The following is a 19,960-nucleotide window of genomic DNA, read 5'->3' on the forward strand; positions in this document are numbered from 1 at the left end:
GCATTTGAGTAAACTTATCAGGTCCTTCAAGGACAAAGCTGGGGGTCGGGGGAGGTGGATTAAGCAGCGTAATCAGTGCTGCTATCAGTGCAGATGAGTTTTGCAGTTCAAAGAATGTGTGTGTGTGTCTGTGTGTGTAAACAACAGTATTGGGACTTCTGCTTATTCAGTGCTTCTTTACACTGTGATTGTATGGAAACTGTCTCTACTGTCCAGTAAAGATATTCCACCATATTTTGGATCATTTGCTGTGAGGATGCTGTGATTTCCTTCAGAGAACACAGTTCCACTTCTTCTCAGCTCAGTGCTGTTTTTTTTTTTTTACACAGGGTTTCTGCAGGTCCGTAAAAAACTCGTAAAATGTCTTCAATTAAAATTCAGGTAATTAAGGTCTTAAATTGTCTTAAAGTTACTGTAAATTTGCTGTAGGTATTACATTTTCAGACTGTGCGTTTAATGCCAGTGGGAAAGCACATGCTAACTTAATGGTGAGTTAGCTAACGTTACCAGAAAGAGAACTAAGGTTAACGGAGAGCTAGCTAATGTTAGCGGTGAGCTAACTAACATAGTAATGTTAGCAGCGAGTTAGCTACGTTACCGGGGAGAGAACTAAGGTTAACGGAGAGCTAGCTAATGTTAGCGGTGAGCTAGCTAACATAGTAATTTTAGCAGCGAGTTAGCTACGTCACTGGGGGGAGAACTAAGGTTAGTGGAGAGGTAGCTAACATTGTAATGTTAGCAGCGAGTTAGCTATGTTACCGGGGAGAGAACTAAGGTTAGTGGAGGGCTAGCTAACATTGTAATGTTAGCAGTAAGTTAGCTACATTACCGGGGAGAGAACTAAGGTTAGTGGAGGGCTAGCTAACATTGTAATGTTAGCAGCGAGTTAGCTAAGTTACCGGGGAGAGAACTAAGGTTAGTGGAGGGCTAGCTAACATTGTAATGTTAGCAGTAAGTTAGCTACATTACCGGGGAGAGAACTAAGGTTAGTGGAGGGCTAGCTAACATTGTAATGTTAGCAGCGAGTTAGCTAAGTTACCGGGGAGAGAACAAAGGTTAGTGGAGGGCTAGCTAACATTGTAATGTTAGCAGCGAGTTAGCTACGTTACTGGTGAGAGAACTATGGTTAGCAGCAAGCTAGATAACATATAGTAACATTAGTGGCACTAAGTTTTGATTATGCAATACAACAAACTATTTTCTATCAAAAAAAAAATACATTTTTGGGTCTTAAATTATATTTATTGTGGTCTAAAAAAGGTCTTAAAAAGCATTAAATTTGACTTTTTAAATGGTGCAAGATCCCTGTTTGTTACACCCACCTCTAACTTATCTCTAGCTGGTTCTTCAGTAGGTTTGGCTTCAGTGTTCTACTCTATTGCAAATATTTTTCCTGCACAGGGACTACGCAAGCTGTGGTACTTTTGTTGTTAGTGTGTGTGTGTGTGTGTGTGTGTGTGTGTGTGTGTGTGTTTGTGTGTGTAAAATGTTGTAGAATGAAGAGGCGGATGTGGCGTGTTTGTGGTAACAGCTGAGTTTCTGTTACTCCTACAGTCAGAGCAGTGTGAGAGTCTGTGTGTGTATCAGGTGTGACAGTTTTTTTAGGCAGTTAGGCAGCATTGTTTTAACTGCACATAACGTCGCTGCCCAATAAAAAACAAGTGTCTTCAAAACAGCATCTTTTACAGGAGAAAGAAAAAAAAACTTTCAAGCTTTTAATGATAGTCAATGTAAAAAGAGTTTATTTCAGGTCATTTTTAAGTGTTTATTTTGGTCCTTTTATCAAGACATTTTGGCACAGTATACGTTACATTTTGTGTGTTCAAATTATGTAGTAATATATAAATCAAAAACAACAATGGAGATTTGTGTTTTTCATTGGCAGCAACAATAAGTGCAATGAACTTCAATAGACAGCAGAATAAAGAATGTTAAGAATCCCCTTTACAACATCATAGAGATCCTTCCAACTTCAGCACAGTTTTAACGAATCACTTCACATTTACCGAAACTAGGAACTGAGAGAAGAACAAGCTTGACTCAAGGGCGTAAAATGAACTGCACTCACTTTTGACCGTTATGCTTAAGGAAGATAGGGTTTTGCCTAAAAGAATGTGGTCAGTTATGCATCCAGTTATAACTGCCAGCAGTTTTAAATACAGTAAGTTTGCAATGGAAATGCAATGGAAACTGTGAGCATCTGATTGTAACAGCTGTTATTATTAGTTTGGGTTGAGTTTGGTTCTGTAGAAGGGCTGGACAATAATGTCATATCAATATTCACAGTCTCATGTCAGTGGTGGTGATATCATTTTTTAAAAATCATTTAGAACCCACCTGAGGGTCGTATATAGCCAGTAGCTACATGTCAGTATTTTGAGCTTCATAACTGAAGACCTGATGACTTGAGTTGAGACATTATGTATCTGTTTAACAGTGTTAATTACTGTCATAAGTACTGTTATTATACACTGCCTGGTCACAAAAAAAAGGTCACACACTAATATTTTGTTGAACCGCCTTTAGCTTTGATTGCACTCGCACTCGCATTGACGCATTCGCTGTGGCATTGTTTTGATACGTTTCTGCAATATTACAAGATTTATTTCAATCCAGTGTTGCATTAATTTTTCACCAAGATCTTGCAGCATTGATGATGGTAGAGTCTGACCTCTGCACAAAGCCTTCTCCAGCAAATCCCAAAGATTCTCAATGGGGTTAAGATCTGGACTCTCATGCACCCTGAACCACTCTTTCACAATTCCAGCCCTATGAATCCTGCCATTGTCATCTTGGAATATGGCCTTTCCATCAGGGAATAAAAAATCAATTGATGGAATAACCTGGTCTATATTCAGTATATTCAGGTAGTCAGCTGACCTTCTTCTTTCAGCACATACTGTTGCTGAACCTAGACCTGACCAAATGCAGCAGCAACTCCAGATCATTTACTTTTGTTTTGGTCAGGCAGTGTGTATTGTTTTAATTTGTATTCTTTTAAATTGTAGAAGACATGGGATGGGTTTAGGGGTGGGCAAATATAAGGTGTGTCTTTTCAGAACCGAGTCGCTGCACTTTCCTTCGAGCGCACTGTGATGCAAATTGGCAATGCTGCGTCAGCAGCAGTTCGAAGAGAGGCGGTGGCTGACTTCATGTGTATCAGAGGAGGCATGTGCTAGTCTTCACCCTCCTGTTGTTGGGGCATCACTAGTGATGGGGGGATTCTTAATGAGTGGGTTGGGTAATTGGCTGTGTAAATTGGGGAGAAAATGGGAAAAAAGTTAGAATTAAAATAAAATAACTACTATTACTAACTAACAAATTGTTTGCTGGAATTATGCCTGAATTTCATGGCCTGAATAAACCATAGAAATGCTTGAAAGGTAGACTTAAAATATAATATTTTTACATTCACCTCCACTCAAAATTAAGCAGTAAGGTTTTAGTGATATTCAGTAACTGTGTGACAGCCATTCATCCATGCTTTTATATAAAGATTTTATTTAGTTTTTATTTATTATTTCACAAATTCACATTAACACTTGAGTTAAACTGGATCAGTTGAGCTGGATCCCACATTCTCTTGAACTTCTGGCATCATCAGGATTTAAACTCAAAGAAACTTAATACACTTTAGGCACTCTTAGAAAACTCATGCTGTGACATAATTTATTGCACAGTACTTTAGTGAGATCGTCATATCGTCCCACCCAGCCGAGATCACACCCGGGCCTGTGTTCGTATGAACACTCCTCTGCTGTGTTGTTGCGCAGCTGGGAGCCACACAAGGGCCGGTGTGTGTCCCGGAGCCTCTGAGGCCCTCTCCCCCTCTTTTATGCAGTTCTGCTGCTTCACACTGACCCACACAGGGGTCACCTCGGTCCAGACTGAGGTCAGAACAACTGCACGGAATCCGACACGCCTGTTAGCCTGTTAGTGTGAGCGTGAATGGAGTGCAGATGTGGTATAAAGTGTGTATGTGTGTGTGTGTGCGTGTGAATGTGCGTATGATGAACAATGTGTATATGACAATGTGTGTGTGTGTGTTAGTTTGTGTTTCCTGGCCTGAGGTTTAGTTTTTTGTAAATGAGGAAGTGTTATTTGTTTGTGTGTGTGTGTGTGTGTGTGTATGTGTGTGTGTAAAGCTATGCAAAGCACCCCCCCCCCCTCCTTCATCTTCCTCTCTATTGACATCACAGCTAACATGGGGGGGTATTTGGTTGAAGGCACAGAGCCAAGAGACAACTCACACAGCGAGGCGAGAAAGAGAGAGAGAGAGAGAGAGAGAGAGAGAGAGAGAGAGAGAGAGGGAGAGGGAGAGGGAGGGGGCTTAGAGCAGGGGGCATAGAGCCAGGAGGCAGTATCACCTTGCCTCAGCCAGTAAACGAAGGAGAGTAAAGAGAGGGGAAGAAAAAAGAAAAAAAAAACTCTTCCAGTTAGCCAGCCAGCCATACAGTGTGTGCCTGTGTGAGTTAGTGTGTGTGTGAGCGCAAGCCCCTCGGTGTGTTTGCGCGAGCCCAGGATGAAGGATCGCTTGGCGGCCGGTGCTGGAGTGGCCATGCAGGAAGGTTTTGACTGTGCGCCCGTCTCTCTGTGCCTCTACCCAGACGACTCGTACCAGAAGCTGGCCGTGGAGACCATGGAGGAGCTGGACTGGTGCCTGGACCAGCTGGAGACCATCCAGACGTACCGCTCGGTCAGCGACATGGCCTCCAACAAGGTGAGCAGAGATTCTTCAGCATGTGCACAAACACACACACGCTTGCATTTGCAAACATACATTTTTTTAATGAGAAAAATGCATACACACTTTTTTTTGCATTGAGTCATACACTTAAAAGTACTGCATTAAATTCACTTGATTGATTTGATGCATCCGTGCAAACTCCATGCATACTTTGGTGATGTGCTAATGTTAAGTAATACAGTACATTGACTCTCAGTACAGCATTTTCCTTTAAAAGAGGTTCTTTAAGGGTTCTTTAGGGTTCTTTGAAAGCTGAATAGGACCATGATGGTCTCAAATCGAATGCTTAAATGGTTGGACAAACATACTTTAATGATGTGCTCATTTTAAGTAATACAGTACATTCACTCTCCTTTAAAGGATGTTCTTTAGGGGTTCTTTAGGGTTATTTAAAAGCTGAACAGAATGATGATGGTCACTAATCGAATGCTTATATGGATGGACAAACATACTTTGATGATTTACTCATTTTAAGTAGAGCATAACACTTTCATCCCTACACTTTCCTTTAGAAAGGCTTTTTTGACAGTTCTTTAGGGTTCTTTAAAATCTGAATAGAACTCACTTTCTACACAGTGGCAGAAAAGGTTCCACCATTGTTCTACTAAGGGTCTAGGAGCCCCTCTAAAATAATATCTAGTAAATTTTCTTTAGTGCAAACCATCACTAACCTTGTTCTAGCCTTGTTCTTGTCTGATTCTCTGATTTTCCTACCAATTCAGGATAATTTTGCCTTCAAAATAACACACACAAACACAAACATGCCAAGCATTCTCTTCTCACACAGCTGGGCCATACCAATTCTAAAATCTATTTAAAAAATAGGTTTCGAGACACTTAAGTGCTATATACTGACGTTTTGTTTTCTGGCCTCAGCACCCAAACTGCTGCACCCAGATATCGACTGTTTTTTATTGACTTGCTTTTGTCTAGAGTCTGTCAGCGCCTTCATACGTCTCGACGTCTGACCACTTTAGTGAATGGAGCTATTGAAAGTCAGGCCAGTGGGCTTGCCTCCACACAAGTGCAAGTCTTCAGGCAGCTAATTTATTGCACTACCACTTCTGTTACATCTGCTAACGCAAACTACCACTTTCAACACTAAAACTCTGAGCTCTAGTTCTAGATTCATAGAAACTCAAACACAGACCAACAAATAGGCACCTATAGGGTTATAAGTATACAGCACCCAGCAAAAAACGTAATCCAATTAAATCCAATTAAATATTTCCATCATAGAAGATATGGAGCCTTTAAAAACCAAGGAGATGGTGCTTGAGCTGTTCCTCCAGCATGGTCTATATGCTGCATGTACATGGCTGAAGTCCTGAGCAGAGGCTACTGTGCTCTGTGTGTTGAGTAGAGCAGGTCTACTGAGTCTGCTTTCCTCATTGAGCAGGTTTTAGCATGTCTGACGCTACTGTGAAGCATTTTCAGCCTTGGGTTTGGAGCTGGAGCTACATTACTGTGTCTGCTCTGCAGCTGATGGCATTTCCAGCTTGCAGTTATGAGGATATTAAATGAGGTCCTGGAGGCTTGTCTGGTTTTGGAGCGAGAAAAGTGTGTTTTGGAGGTTTTGCAGAAAATTAGACAGAATATTCAGTGCTGTCCAATAAAAAACATGGATTTCCATTTTTTTTTTTTTAATAGAACAGGGTCACCATGAACAATTCAAAAAGTTTGTAATTCTAGGATTTTAACCACATTTTCATCAAAATTTCAATATTCACAAAAAATATATTAATGTCTACACATAGTGTGCAGCTTGGACCAAAAAGAAGTAAAAAAAAAAAGTTGATCAAGCCCATAAAATATGATTTCTATGCATTCTGGGTTAGGGTTCTGGTATTTTTTTATGTATCATCAGAGCTGTGTAAAGTACTAGAGAGCCACACTTGAGTAAAAGTACAAGTGCTCTATAAAAAGTGATAGAAAAAGTGTTCTTTTAGCACCACATTTAAGTAGAAACATTTGTTTGTACTTAAAGGTCACCTTCCGTCGTTTTTTCTTTCATTTTAAAATGTCTAGTTGTGGTCTCTAGTATGAATGAATGACATGTGAGCCGTTTTTGTAAAAAAAAAGTGCTCAGGTGTCTCTGTATAGCTCTTTTTTAATGGACTGTTTTAGGGGTGTGTCCAAAATGACCGGATTCCAGCTTTGCTCATGAATATTCATACATGCAAACAGCATGCAAATATCTCTCCTCTGATTGGCTAGGAGCACTGCGACGCCCCTCCACCGCTCTGCCGCTCACTGCCTCCCACCTCCTAACTGATGAGCGGTGATGTTGCGTCGCTTCAGCTCCGCCTCTGGGAGTTTCTCGAGCCAAGGTGGGCTGGTCTGTGAGTTTCTGCCTACGTAGGCAGAAAGATAATTCAAAATTCACCCGTTTTTCGGAGGGGGGGAGGGGGGATTTCTTTGCTTAGCTCCTGCAGACAATGGGGGTTGCAAAACAGTTTAATGTGCAGGTGTACACATTCAACTCGGAGAGACCTACTGTATTCCACAAAAAACAAGAAAAATCGGATTTTCGCGGAAGGTGACCTTTAAGTATTTAAGCAAGTAGTTTATTGTAAAATGTACTACTGAAGTACTGAAAATAAAAGTACAATAATGTGTTATTAGTGTAGTTATTACAGAAAGCAGTGGAAAGTTAGCAGTGATAATAGCGTGTTCTTCTTATAATATCAGCTTAATCAATTAATGAGTAGCTTCATCAACCCTGGTAACAGTGCAGAGCATCTACCGCTCGGCTTTAGTGATAATGGGGGTTTAGAATAATTCCTAATATTTTTATAATTGTAACAAGTAATGATGCATCACGTTAAAAATGTATCAGAGTAAAAGTATTGAGGTAAATATATATATATATATATATATATATATATATATATATATATATATATATATATATATAAATTATACTCCAGTAGATACAGATACAGCATTTTTCGCACTAAAGTACACTAATGAAGTAGTTGTACATCTTTGTATATTATGAATAGTTTTGATTCATTTTCTTTTTAAAAGTTGCGAGACACCATAGGCTGAGTATATAAAGGCTGGAGTGTATGAAGGGTGTGTTTAGGGCAGAAGGACGCACACACAGGACCCTATACAATCTCTATGTTGTTATTGCCAGTATATTGGAGCTGTGCAATGTTTGTATGTGGTTGAATCTGAAATGTGCCATTAAATACTAAACATAAATTTGACCCTTTATTACCTCACGTGTTCATGAAGCAGAGAATTATGTTAGTGAGAAACGCAGCACACATTATAATCAGTGAGTGTGACGTCCGTGGTAATTTCTCAGCGGTCGTTTTGCTGGATGTGTTTGTGCGAATGGAATACACATGCTGACCAGTATCCGATCAGCTGCTGCTCGGTCTGACACCACTGTGAATGAGTGAGTGTGTGTGTGTGTGTGTGTGTGTGTGTGTGAGTGTGTGTTCGGCGCAGCTGTGTGACTCAGGTTTCCTGTCTCCTTCCTAAGCTCATGCCGGGTGCAGACTACAATGGAAGAGAGTGCTGTGTGGTAGGGCAAGGCCATGCTCCCTGTTTGTTTCTGCTTCTGCTGACGTCAAACTGACACACACACACACACACACACACACTACAGCAAGGAGACTCTTCTCAACACAATGGGGATGAATACATACACACACACACACACACACATACACTGTGCACAAACACCCTTAATGCACACCAAACCAAACTTAAAGCCAGTGCAGTGCAGATTAGGGGAGGGCAATAAGACGAGATCTTATCTTATGCTGTGATAGACTTTTATAAGTACAGTATTTTCTGAATATTGTCTGTAGAGATGCAGTGATATGGGATTTATACTGAAGAGAATTGCACCTAAATCCTGTTACACCTGGCATAATAACAAAAAAATATATTCTAATATTTTTCCCAGATAAACGCAGTGTGTGTACAAATGTGTGCAGTCAGATGAATAAAATGCAGATATTTTAGTTCACTATTAAATATTATTTTAAATCACAATTATGTTCTGATTGTCTACTTGTACATTACCATTCAAAAGTTTGCACACACACCTTCTCATTCAATGTTTATTTTTTCTGCATTATAAATCTGAATACTATAGTCATTCAGAATAGGATGTAGTATGTAGTAACTTAAAAGTGTTAAACGAACCAAAATACTCTGATGAAATTATCCTGTGCAACAGAGGTAACTCTTGGTCTTCCTTTGCTGGGATGGTCCTGATAAGAGCCAGTTTTATCATAAAGTTTTTGGTAATCTTTGCGACTACACTGAAATCTTTCAGATTAACTGACTTTCCTTTCTTAAATTATTTTTTTGCGAAGTTCTGGCTTAAATATGGATTTATTGTATACCAACTCTACCTTTTCACAACACAACTGATGCTCTCAAACACGGTAAAAAGGAAAAGAAAAAAATCACACAATTAAGAAGTTCAGAACAGCTGTTAACTGAAAGCCTCATACCTCATAAAGTTGACTGAGAAAATGCAGCCAAGATGTGCAAAACTGGAATCTAAGCAAGAGGTGCTACTTTGTAGAATCTAAAATTTAAAACATATTCTGGTTTGTATAACACTTTTTTGTTTACTAAATAAATACTGACTTCAGTATATTATAATAATAAGTGAATGACTTTAGTATTAATTTACAATGCAGAAACAAATTTGAATAATTTAATTAAAAAAAATAAAATAAAAAAATATATATGCTGAATTTAAGGTGTGTCCAAACTTGTAAATGGTACTTTATGTATGTTTACATTCTCTATCCATTTATTTGCTTATTTCATTTTAACATGTTCCTAAAAGAATGCATTAAAAATATGATATTTATTTTTAATCTGTTAAATTCAGAAAGGAACTGAATCAAACATAATTATTGTAAATTTCATTTCATTTTCTTTTGTTTTCTTACTTTTTCCTACTTAACAAAGTCAAAAGTCAAAATGTTGCATTTAACAAGAGTGTCCAAAACTTTGTTTAATAACATATATATGACTTAAAATAATTATATACCGAGTTATATACAATAAAGAGAGATCTAATGTGTGCAGACCTCACTAACAATAAATAACATGATTCATATTGTATATCAATAAAAATACACTTTCAAGTATTAGTAGTAGTTTAACTGTCATATGGCTCACACTGGGTCATGCACAATCAACACAGATAAAAGATTGTAAATAATGTACCGGTAGATCAGCAGGAGATGTAGATGCTACATGATCACAGTCAATACAGACATCGTCAGTGCGTCATGCTGCTGGAGGTTCTAAAGGCAGAATTTTGGTTCATTTAGCCTCTACTGAGGAGCAGATTAGACTAAAGGAAAATATTTGGAGAGCTGGAATATCAGAGTTCAGCATCAGATCGGACTCTTGGTTCGGCTCGGTGAGAATCCAATATGCACAGCCAATGACGTCAGAGCCAGTAGAGGATCAGAGAAGAAGTGCTTATCTTAAGAAAGCAAAGTAATATCTGCAAATAGTGTCTCTCCTTAATGTCTATTTGCTGTGTCCTCCGGAGGCAGTGTCCCAATAACAGTCACAAGAGTACGGTTTTGTAACTCTGGTTTCGAGTTTCAAAGCTGATGCAATGAAGAATTTGTTTAATAATAGTAATAACATTAAGAAATACTAATTCTAGTTCTTTAATGAACATATTAATGGCAACACTACTTTTACTCTCTGCTTTTAAAACAAAAAATCAACAAAAAAATGGCAAAGGAGATTGTTATTTTAACGTTTATGTTTTAACTACTATGAATTATCTTGCTGTTGAACTAGTATGAGAGTAACGTATGTGTTTATGAGAGTGAGGAATTTAAGTGTACAGATATACAGCTCTGAAAAAAAAGAAGCTTCAGTTTCTAAATAATTTTCTCTGATTTTGATATTTATATGTATATGTTTGAGTAAAATGAACATTGTTGTTTTATTCTATAAACTACAGACAACATTTCTTCCAAATTCCAAATAAAAATATTGTAATTTACAGCATTTATTTGCAGAAAATGAGAAATGGCTGAAGTAACAAAACAGATGCAGAACTTTCAGACCTCAAATAATGCAAAGAAAAGAAGTTCATATTCAGTTTTAAAAATCAATATTTGGTGGAATAACCCTGGTTTTTATTCACAGTTTTCATGCATCTTGGCATGTTCTCCTCCACCAGTCTTACACACTGCTTTTGGATAACTTTATGCCACTCCTGGTGCAAAAATTCAAGCAGTTCAGCTTGGTTTGATGGCTTGTAATCATCCATCTTCCTCTTGATTATATTCCAGACGTTTTCAATTTGGTAAAAAATTTTTAAGTGGTCTCTTATTTTTTTCAGAGCTGTATATTTAGAGTTTAAACACAGTGTTAAATGAAATAGGTCTAGTGAAAATGAAGTAGAATTAGAAGTAGAATGACCCAGGAGCTGTAATTAGGTCTTTTCTTATGTAAGGAGTGTTTGGAGGTCTAGTCCGCTGACCCGGCACATGCTACACAGGATTATACATATCAGGTGAGCATGAAGTGCACAGTTCTAGGACACAAGATGCGTGCCAGCTTTGTTTAAGGTTTGCCTTTGGCTCTTCTGTGCTATCAGATAGTGATGTGCCTGTGTGTTTTCACACAGTCTCAGGACACAGATTTGTGTGTCTGTGTCACTGTCCAATAAAAAACTCCAAAAAAAAAAGCAACTTTACTGGAGAAAGATAAAACCTTCTTAACTTTCTATGGAAGTCAATGTAAAAAGAGTTTATTTCAGATATTTTTGAAGTATGTCTCTTGGTCCATTTATCAAGAAATTTTGGCACAGTGTAACAGACAGTGACAATATACTATTTCATTATCATAATAAAACGCTTTATATCCAGAATATCAATTTTATCTTTATACTCTTTAAATTTAAATTCAAAATTAATGTACAAAAACACGAAAAATAAGATATAGGGTGTATATTTATCTAAATATAAATAAATCTTTACTGTTTAAAATTTAAATCTGGCAGTTTAATTGTGTCAGATTTTAACAATGATTTAAATTAATGGAATCAAAAGAAATGCTCTAAAATTACTTAATTAACGAATGTTTTTTTATTTACTTTTGTTTGTAGACTTCTACAAAAAGGATAAATATGACATATATTAATTACATAGAGAAATGCGTATATATACTGATCAAAAGTTTTAGAACACCCCATTTATTTATTTATTTCATTTATGCCATTTAAGCTCTTCGGGTCCACAAGATCGTGCACTTAACTTGCAGGGTCTTTAAAGAAACAAATCAATAAAAAACTGGGAAAATGTAAGTTTAATATTAGGAAAAACTTATTTTCTTTAGAGAAATTACAAATTAAGTCAGAGAACTCTTGGAAACTGAAGGAAACTGGAGAAAACTTGTAGAGGAAGAGTAACGTCTGGCTGACCCACATGGCAACACCAGCCTTTAGCTCAGCTTAACACTGGATTCAATTTCAGTTTCAGCAGGGAAGAGTAGAGTTAGAGGTCTGACGGGTAAGGAAGTGCAATACAAGTCATTGCTAAGATGAGAAAATAAAAAAGCAGATTGTCTGGGCCGTACCGCACTGCTATTGGATGATTTAAAAAAAATAGTGTGCTCTTACCGGTAGTGTATATAACACCTAAATGTGATATGTCCTAAAAAAACAATGCATGTGTGACTCCCATCCCATGATTCTAGTATAAAACCAAGTGTGTGTGCGTGTGTGTTTATGTGTATGTGTGTGTGTACATATGTGTTGTTTACATTGATGACAGGAAGAGCTTAGATCTCATCTGTATGTTGGATCTCATTCCAGTGCAAAGACTATATACACTGTAAACTGTGTTGCAATTGGGTAAGAGCTACTACTGTGTCTATGTGTGTGTGTGTGTGTGTGTGTGTGTGTGTGTGTAAGCTGGAGGCAGTAGAGGGAGGGCCCAGCATTAGAGGGCGTGTGTGTAGAGGGTGACACACTCATACACAGCAGGGTAGTCAGCTCACACAGCTCAAAGTGAGTCAGTAACACTATTGCGTCTGTCAAATGCCAAACCTCAGCATTACTTAGCCCTAGCGCACGGACCCACAATTCCACACACAGACACACAGAGCAGGACTGAACCCGCCGCCTCAAAATGGGAGCTTGCTGCTTCGAGAGGAAAGAGCAGAGAAAGTTTGGAAAAGTGAATTGCTGGAGAAAGGTGAGCATTCTCTGCAGTATGTGTGCGAATGTGTGTTTTTAATGTTATTTTATTGATGATTTTTATTCTAAACAGATGCTGTTAGATTATTCTTTTCGGTCTAGATTTAGTGATGAGCAGAGAGGGGGGATTACTCCTCTTTTTTTTATTCTGTTGTGTTTAATGCTCTTATGTTGGTGAAGTTGACTCTGACACAGTGCTCTCTGAGCTCCTGTCAGGCTGACTGAATGTCCCCCGGTTTTAATGCATTTCTACATGCTTGTCAGACATCTGGAATATTGGGCCAAAGCTGGGCCAGCGCTGGCAAAGCTGCTCTAATCAAACAGCAGGCAGTGTGTGCTTCAGTGTCTGAGGTCTGCTGAGGTTGCCAGGCTTAATGCTGAGTGGTAGCCTGCATTGTATAATAATAATAATAATAATAATAATAATAATAATAATAATAATAATAATAATAATAATAATATATTTTTGTAGAATTCAAAACTTCTTTTTAGTTTTATTATAAGTTGTCGCAGTCCAGTGAAAAGCAAGTGTCCTCATTTTGTGTCAGTTTTTAGTTTACTACTTAATTTAAACACAAAAACTGTCCCTTACACTGTGTCAAAATTGCTTGATGAATGGTGGACCAAAAGAAATGTTCTTTTCTACTTTTTTTTTTTTACATTGTTTTTTATTCAAAATTAAGAAGGTTTTGTCTCTCTGAGATAAAAAGAATTACATGTTTTTCTTTGGACAGTGATTATACACGTAAATATATATATATATATATATATATATATATATATATATATATATATATATATATATATATATATATATATTTAATACACGATGTATTAGCATAAGATTTGCATTATTATATTCCAAAATAAATAGAATATCTATGTTCGTACAGACTATATAATATTGTAAAGTATAGTATAGTACATTATATAGGCCTCTAATATTCTGCACATCACGGAATAGGTTTTAAATCAATTTTATTAGCTTGTACTACACATTATTATACCGATTTTTTTTATTACATTTATATTAGTGTGTGATATATATTATTATTTAATAGACTTGAATATAAGATGTTCATTTGTGCTATATATCATTATATACAATATAGTTACAGTATACTATATATATATATATATATATATATATATATATATATATATATATATATATATATATATATATATTATATAAGATTAAATAAAATTCATTTTTGCATGTACTGTGTACTGTGGAATAAGCATATATACAATATACTGGCATGTAATACATATTACTATATAGACTCATAGAATTTTATATATTATATTAGTGTTTGCTATATATATTATTGTATAATAATAGGCTTAAATACAAAAATGTTCATTTGTATTATATATGATTATATACAATGTTTGTACAGTATAGTATAATGTGCTTAATTATATTATTATATAGGCTTAAATAGAGTTTATCATGTGTTATATATTGTTGTATCGCCTTAAATTAAACAGTATGTTGTAATATTATATGAGCCTATACATTGTAAACTATTTTAGCATTCTCTGTACAATATTGTATAGGTTTAAATATAGTTACATTAGCGTGCACTTGACTATATAATATTATATAGTCTTTAATACAATTCAGTATGTTACTGATGCTCTTAATAAAAATGAGTTATATAGGCAATATATAAATTTAATCATCTGTTTCGAAATATAAAACTCTATAACCAAGTCATTTATCAAGTCAATAGAATTTAATTTCTCACTTTCTTATCGTTTTATCTTATTCTCCATTTCTTTTAGACAAATGATTGACTGTGAATTTTGGCTGCATATACTTTGCTTCATTCAAACACACAACACACACATTAAACCCACACACTTGCGCACACACACACAGGCAATTCAGTCATTTAGGGGAAGTGAGACACTATTTGCTCATAGCTTCTGCTTGTTCGGCATGATATTTGGCACAGCCTCTTACACTGAGCTCCTTTCTCAAGAAGGCCGCTATGTCATAACGTGTGTTTTCCTCGTGAACCGGTTTGTCACCTTGAAGTGCGTCAGCAGGTTTCCTCATGCCGATGTTGCTTGTGAGTGCAGGAGAAAGAGCAGAATGGACTTACCGCTCTTACAGTCTGCGCTTCTGTGAATGACACTATCATGACTAACAATCTCCCTCCTCAATGGTGGCGCAGTCTGAAGGGGCATTCCACCACAACCCGGCCGCAGGCGGCCATTAGGTCAGAATAATTCATGGGTGGTGTGGAGTCAGGGCTTCTTGGGTGGCGTCTTGTCAGTGATTTTAATGGGTGCTTTTGATGTGTTTCATTTAATGATCAGACGGGATGAGAATAAGAAATAATGATTTTTTTCTGAATTTAAAGGCACATTTTTATGTACTATATATGGTTTGTTGAGTGCTTGGTTGGGTTTGACTGTGCTGCTGCATACTGTCTGAAGCTTGTTTGGTCTATTGGAGGTTAAATCTGAGTCAAATCTATTATTTCGGAACTTATCAGTAGATGCTTTACAGGTTTATACTGCCCACTAGTGGAATGGAAGAGTAGTGAACAAGACAGAAATCAACAAAACACTTCAATTGCATTAGCTGCATTAAAGCATTCTAAAAATATATATAATAATTAGAAAATGTATGACATATAATGTATATATTTAAAGTACTAATTTAAACTAAATAACACATCAGAGCATGTTTATTAACATATATAGAGGAACCTATTCTCACTATTAATATCCTATTATTGTTTCAGACCCTCTTTTCCCAAAGCATCTCAATGTTAAGGTCGTTAGTAATGGATTTGGATGAATGGCGTGAAATTGAGAATGAAATTCCACCTGGAATAATGACAGTGCATTCCCTCCGTGTGTGTGTGTGTGTGTGTGGTAGCAGACTGGAATGTGCTGCTAGTGAAAATTGAAGGGAAGATGACACTGAGCTCGGAGGATCCAGAATAGCTCAGACACGTACACACACTTAGACTGTTCCCTCACTGCAGCAGAACACACAGAGATTCTCTCTCTCTCTCTCTCTCTCTCTCTCTGCTATTGTTTTTCTTTCCCTCTCGTCTGCTCTCTCTCTCTCTCTCCCGCCCACTCTTTTTCTCACACACCATGAGAAACACAAAGAAATGCACAAACACACACATACACAGACATATACATACATGTATATATATATATATGGAAAGATACATACACATACACGCACACACAGTCCTCAGCTGGTGGTCTGAAATCTTCTCATGGCTGTTTTTTTTTTGTTTTTTTTTTAATGGCACTCACGTCCAGTCTTCTCAGACATGAGAATTCTAAGCAGTATCTCCCAGAGGACACACACACACACACACAACTGCCAAAACACCACAGCCATCTTAGACATCTTCCAGCACATCTTTTGATTATTATGTTGTTATTGCTGTAACATTTGAACCTTGTAAATAGTCCCATCATCATCCTTATCATTATAATCATCATTTATGAAGATGTCCTCTACGTGTGTGTATGTGTGATTTAGAACAGCGTTCCCATTTCCACAGGGATTTAGTTGTGAAAATGATGGTCACAGTTTAGTGTAGCATGATTGGATGATAGTGCTGGGCAGTTAATTGAATTAATTGACTTAATTGAATTACTGTTTTAAGCAGAGTTTTAAAGATTATACATCTTTACATATTTAGTAAAAATATGCCAGAGGGCATCGCAGTAGATAGGCTTGTAATTCTGTCAGAAACCTGTAAAGAACTTTATTTATTTTTTTATTTTTTTGTATTTATTATATATATATATATATATATATATATATATATATATATATATATATATATATATATATATATATATATATATATATATATACAATATTCTTATTATTTGACATTATATTCAAGTAATAAGTGAATCAAACTTTAAGGTTTATTTTGTTGCAGTAGTATAATGTTGCAAAAAAAATCATATCGCCAAAAATATCATTATCGCAAATATATTCTGAAATATCATGATATTATTTTAGTATTATTTTAGTTGTAATAGTGATGGTGACTTAGAGATTTAGTGTGGAACAGATAGTAAGAGATAGTATAGTAGGATGGATTCTGATTGGTTTTCTCTGAATAATTGGAATTCCAGCAGCAGCAGCAGCAGGGTGGTCAGTGGTCAGTCCCGCTCACTGGGGCTTTTCCTGCCAGTGGACTGTGCCCTCCTGACTGCAGCAAGGACAGCCCATTGATTCTGGCTGTCTGCCTGCCTGCCGTCGAACACTGTTTGTGTGTGTGTGTGTGTGTTTATGGATGTGTGTGTGTGATGGGGCAGCCTGCCTGCCTGCCTGCCTGTGTGTGGCCTGTGGTGCAGAACCGCAGAGATGCCCTCGTGATGTTTCGGCAGCCGCCATGTTTGAACAGACAGGGAGAGAACAAGCAGCTTCTGCAGCAGCCTGGGTCACATGACGCTGTTGCCATGGCGTTGGGATGGCGGAGAGTGAGAGAGGAGAGAGAGAGAGAGAAAGAAAGAAAAAGAAGAAAGAGCGAGAAAGAAGGAGCGAGAAAGAAGGAGAGAGAGAGAGAGTCAGGGAGGGCTGATGTCACCCAAAAAAAGTGGACAAGCAGAAGCAATTATTATCCGTTTTTTTCTCCCTCGTTTTTCCTTTTTTTCCCCATATTTCCCAGATTCTTTAAGCTTTCACCCTCCTGCCAGCAGCTTCTTCAGTGCTCGCAGGTTAAAAATAGCTCAGGGCTGGTTTTGAGACACTGTGTGGGAGAGCTGGAGAAGAACCAGTGGTCTGAGACCATCACTGCAACACCTAAACACAGTGTTCTGCTGTTCTTAGATAGATAGATAGATAGATAGATAGATAGATAGATAGATAGATAGATAGATAGATAGATAGATAGATAGATAGACGAGGGCATTCCATCCCTCACGCTCTCTCTGTCCCCCCCCGTTTTTCCCTTCATCTTCTCTTTCTTTCCCTCACATAACTAAGCAGGGGTCTCCCCCTCCTCTACCATCTTTCTGTCAAATCACATGTGGCCAGTGTGTTGCTGGGGCTGACAAGCTGCAGGATAGAAAGAGAGAGAGAGGATAGAGGGAGGGAGGGGGAGAAGCAAGCAAACTCAAAACACAAAGAGAAAAAGAGAGAGAGAAAAAGAGAGAGAGAGAAAGAGAGAGAGAGACTGAAAGCTGCAGCAGCAGCAGCATTGGAGCAGCACTAATCCAGCAGAGGAAGCCCCCCTCCAGCTAGATGAGCATCCCTGTGTTTCTCCTCATCCCTCCCTCCCTCCATGCATCCCACCCTCCCTCTGCTTTCCCCGAGCCTCATCTCCTCCATAATTTATCAGCACTAGCAGACGCTCCGCTCCAGCTCCAGCTCCTACCCGGACGGGTGCTGCCTGCCTGACCGCCGCAGCCATGGAGAGTGTGTGCCGGAGCGCCTCGGCCCCGAGCCGAAACATCCAGCTCCATCCGCTCTGCGGCCGCTGATCCGGAGGAGAGGAGAGAAGCAGGGAATTTTTTCACTTTGAAGTGAAACTCCCTGTCGTCTGCCTCTCTCTCTGGCTCTCCCCTCCTTAAACCAGGGGTAGAAGAGCGCACTGCTGTGGATCTTTCCCCCTCCCCCCCTATTATAATTTTTGGATTTTTTTTGGATATTCATCAGAATCCAAAATGCCTGAGGCGAACTACCTTCTCTCTGTGTCCTGGGGTTACATTAAGGTGTGTATTGGATGGATTGGATCAGGATGGATTGGGATTGAATGGAATGGGAGCGCTGGTTCTGATGCGGAGTGCTGCATGTGTGTGTTCTGTGCTGGCTGGCATGGTGGTCTCGTTGGTCTGGGAGACACTGAGAATGAATGCATTCTGCTGCTCTGTCTGGGGAGCCTCTGCTGGAATGTACAGTGTCGGATTCCCTTTGGGTTTCTCGGCATAGTTGGCTTTAAATGAGCAGGAATGTGATCAAATCTATTAAAATCATTGTATTATACAGGTTTGATTAGGGCTGGATGCAGTTTTTTAACATCCTGCACGGTTTTTCCAATGTGACGCAGGACATGGCTGCCTTTCTTCCAAACTTATTTAATTATATAATTGTTTATTTATTTCTGTCAGTTTTGCGGATCCGCAGAATAGAAAGGCCTTGTGCTAGTATGTTTTTTTTAATTATTTTAAATATACATTTTAGATTTAGATTTTTTTTTTTGTTTCTATTTTTGATTTGTCATTATATATTCAGCATATTTTCTGGTCTACACAGATTACTGCGTATCCCCAGTATTCTGCACTGTCGACAAGCTTGTGTGGAATATTGATAAAATATTAATTATACAATCGTATCTGCTGTATATAGGCATAAAATACTTCTTTTTCATCATTAATGTTGATCATTAGATTTGAACGTTGGTGTCAGTGGTGTCGCATTTCAATAAGGCTTCACATTAACTAATCCTTCTATGTTTTTTTTTTCTTTTTGCCCCCCATAGTTCAAAAGAATGCTGAACCGGGAGCTGACGCACCTCTCAGAGATGAGCAGATCTGGCAACCAGGTGTCAGAGTTCATCTCTAACACCTTCCTAGGTAATCCCCCAACTTCACAAAGACATACATATATTTATGTACGAAAATATACACACACACATACACATACACATAACATATCATGGATATACAAGGAATGGATTCTGCATTAAAAGATCTGAAGAGGGATTTGGGATATATCAGTACTATAAATTACTATGAAATGAATAGAAAGAGATTAGATATAATCAATTTAAAAAAGAAAGATAAGAAAGACAGATCCAAAGCAGAGAAGGAAGGGTGGAGAATAATAATACAGGAGAAGGAAGAAAAGGACAGGTCATAATATGGATTGTTAACAGCAGGAGATGATTGGGAAAAGTGTTCATTTTCCTCTTTACATGGTGCGCCATCAGCTTCTGTCTAGCCAGGCAGATCAGCATCATAGAACGAGAGAGAGAGAGCGAGAGAGAGAGAGA

At 37.9% G+C, this 19,960-nt stretch overlaps 2 protein-coding genes across 6 annotated transcripts in view; one reads left to right on the forward strand and one right to left on the reverse strand.

Moving 5' to 3' along the window:
- The window catches only part of pde4ba (phosphodiesterase 4B, cAMP-specific a), a 343,053-nt gene that overhangs the window by 313,763 nt on the left and 9,330 nt on the right, over positions 1-19,960 (forward strand). For 3 of the 5 annotated variants that reach the window (XM_022675871.2, XM_049479226.1, XM_049479227.1), the window contains 2 exons: positions 4,608-4,720; positions 19,448-19,541. In XM_022675871.2, the coding sequence (XP_022531592.2) occupies positions 4,608-4,720; positions 19,448-19,541 (207 nt within the window). Of the gene's footprint in view, positions 1-4,607; positions 4,721-12,738; positions 12,961-18,184; positions 18,681-19,447; positions 19,542-19,960 lie in introns of those variants that run through there. The other 2 variants (XM_049479228.1, XM_049479229.1) reach the window with 2 other exon arrangements.
- LOC111195860 (G2/M phase-specific E3 ubiquitin-protein ligase-like) overlaps positions 1-19,960 on the reverse strand; it is a 675,934-nt gene that overhangs the window by 256,975 nt on the left and 398,999 nt on the right. The window lies entirely within an intron of this gene.

This window comes from Astyanax mexicanus, chromosome 5 (genome assembly GCF_023375975.1).
Source record: "Astyanax mexicanus isolate ESR-SI-001 chromosome 5, AstMex3_surface, whole genome shotgun sequence".
Taxonomy (NCBI): Eukaryota; Metazoa; Chordata; class Actinopteri; order Characiformes; family Acestrorhamphidae; genus Astyanax; species Astyanax mexicanus.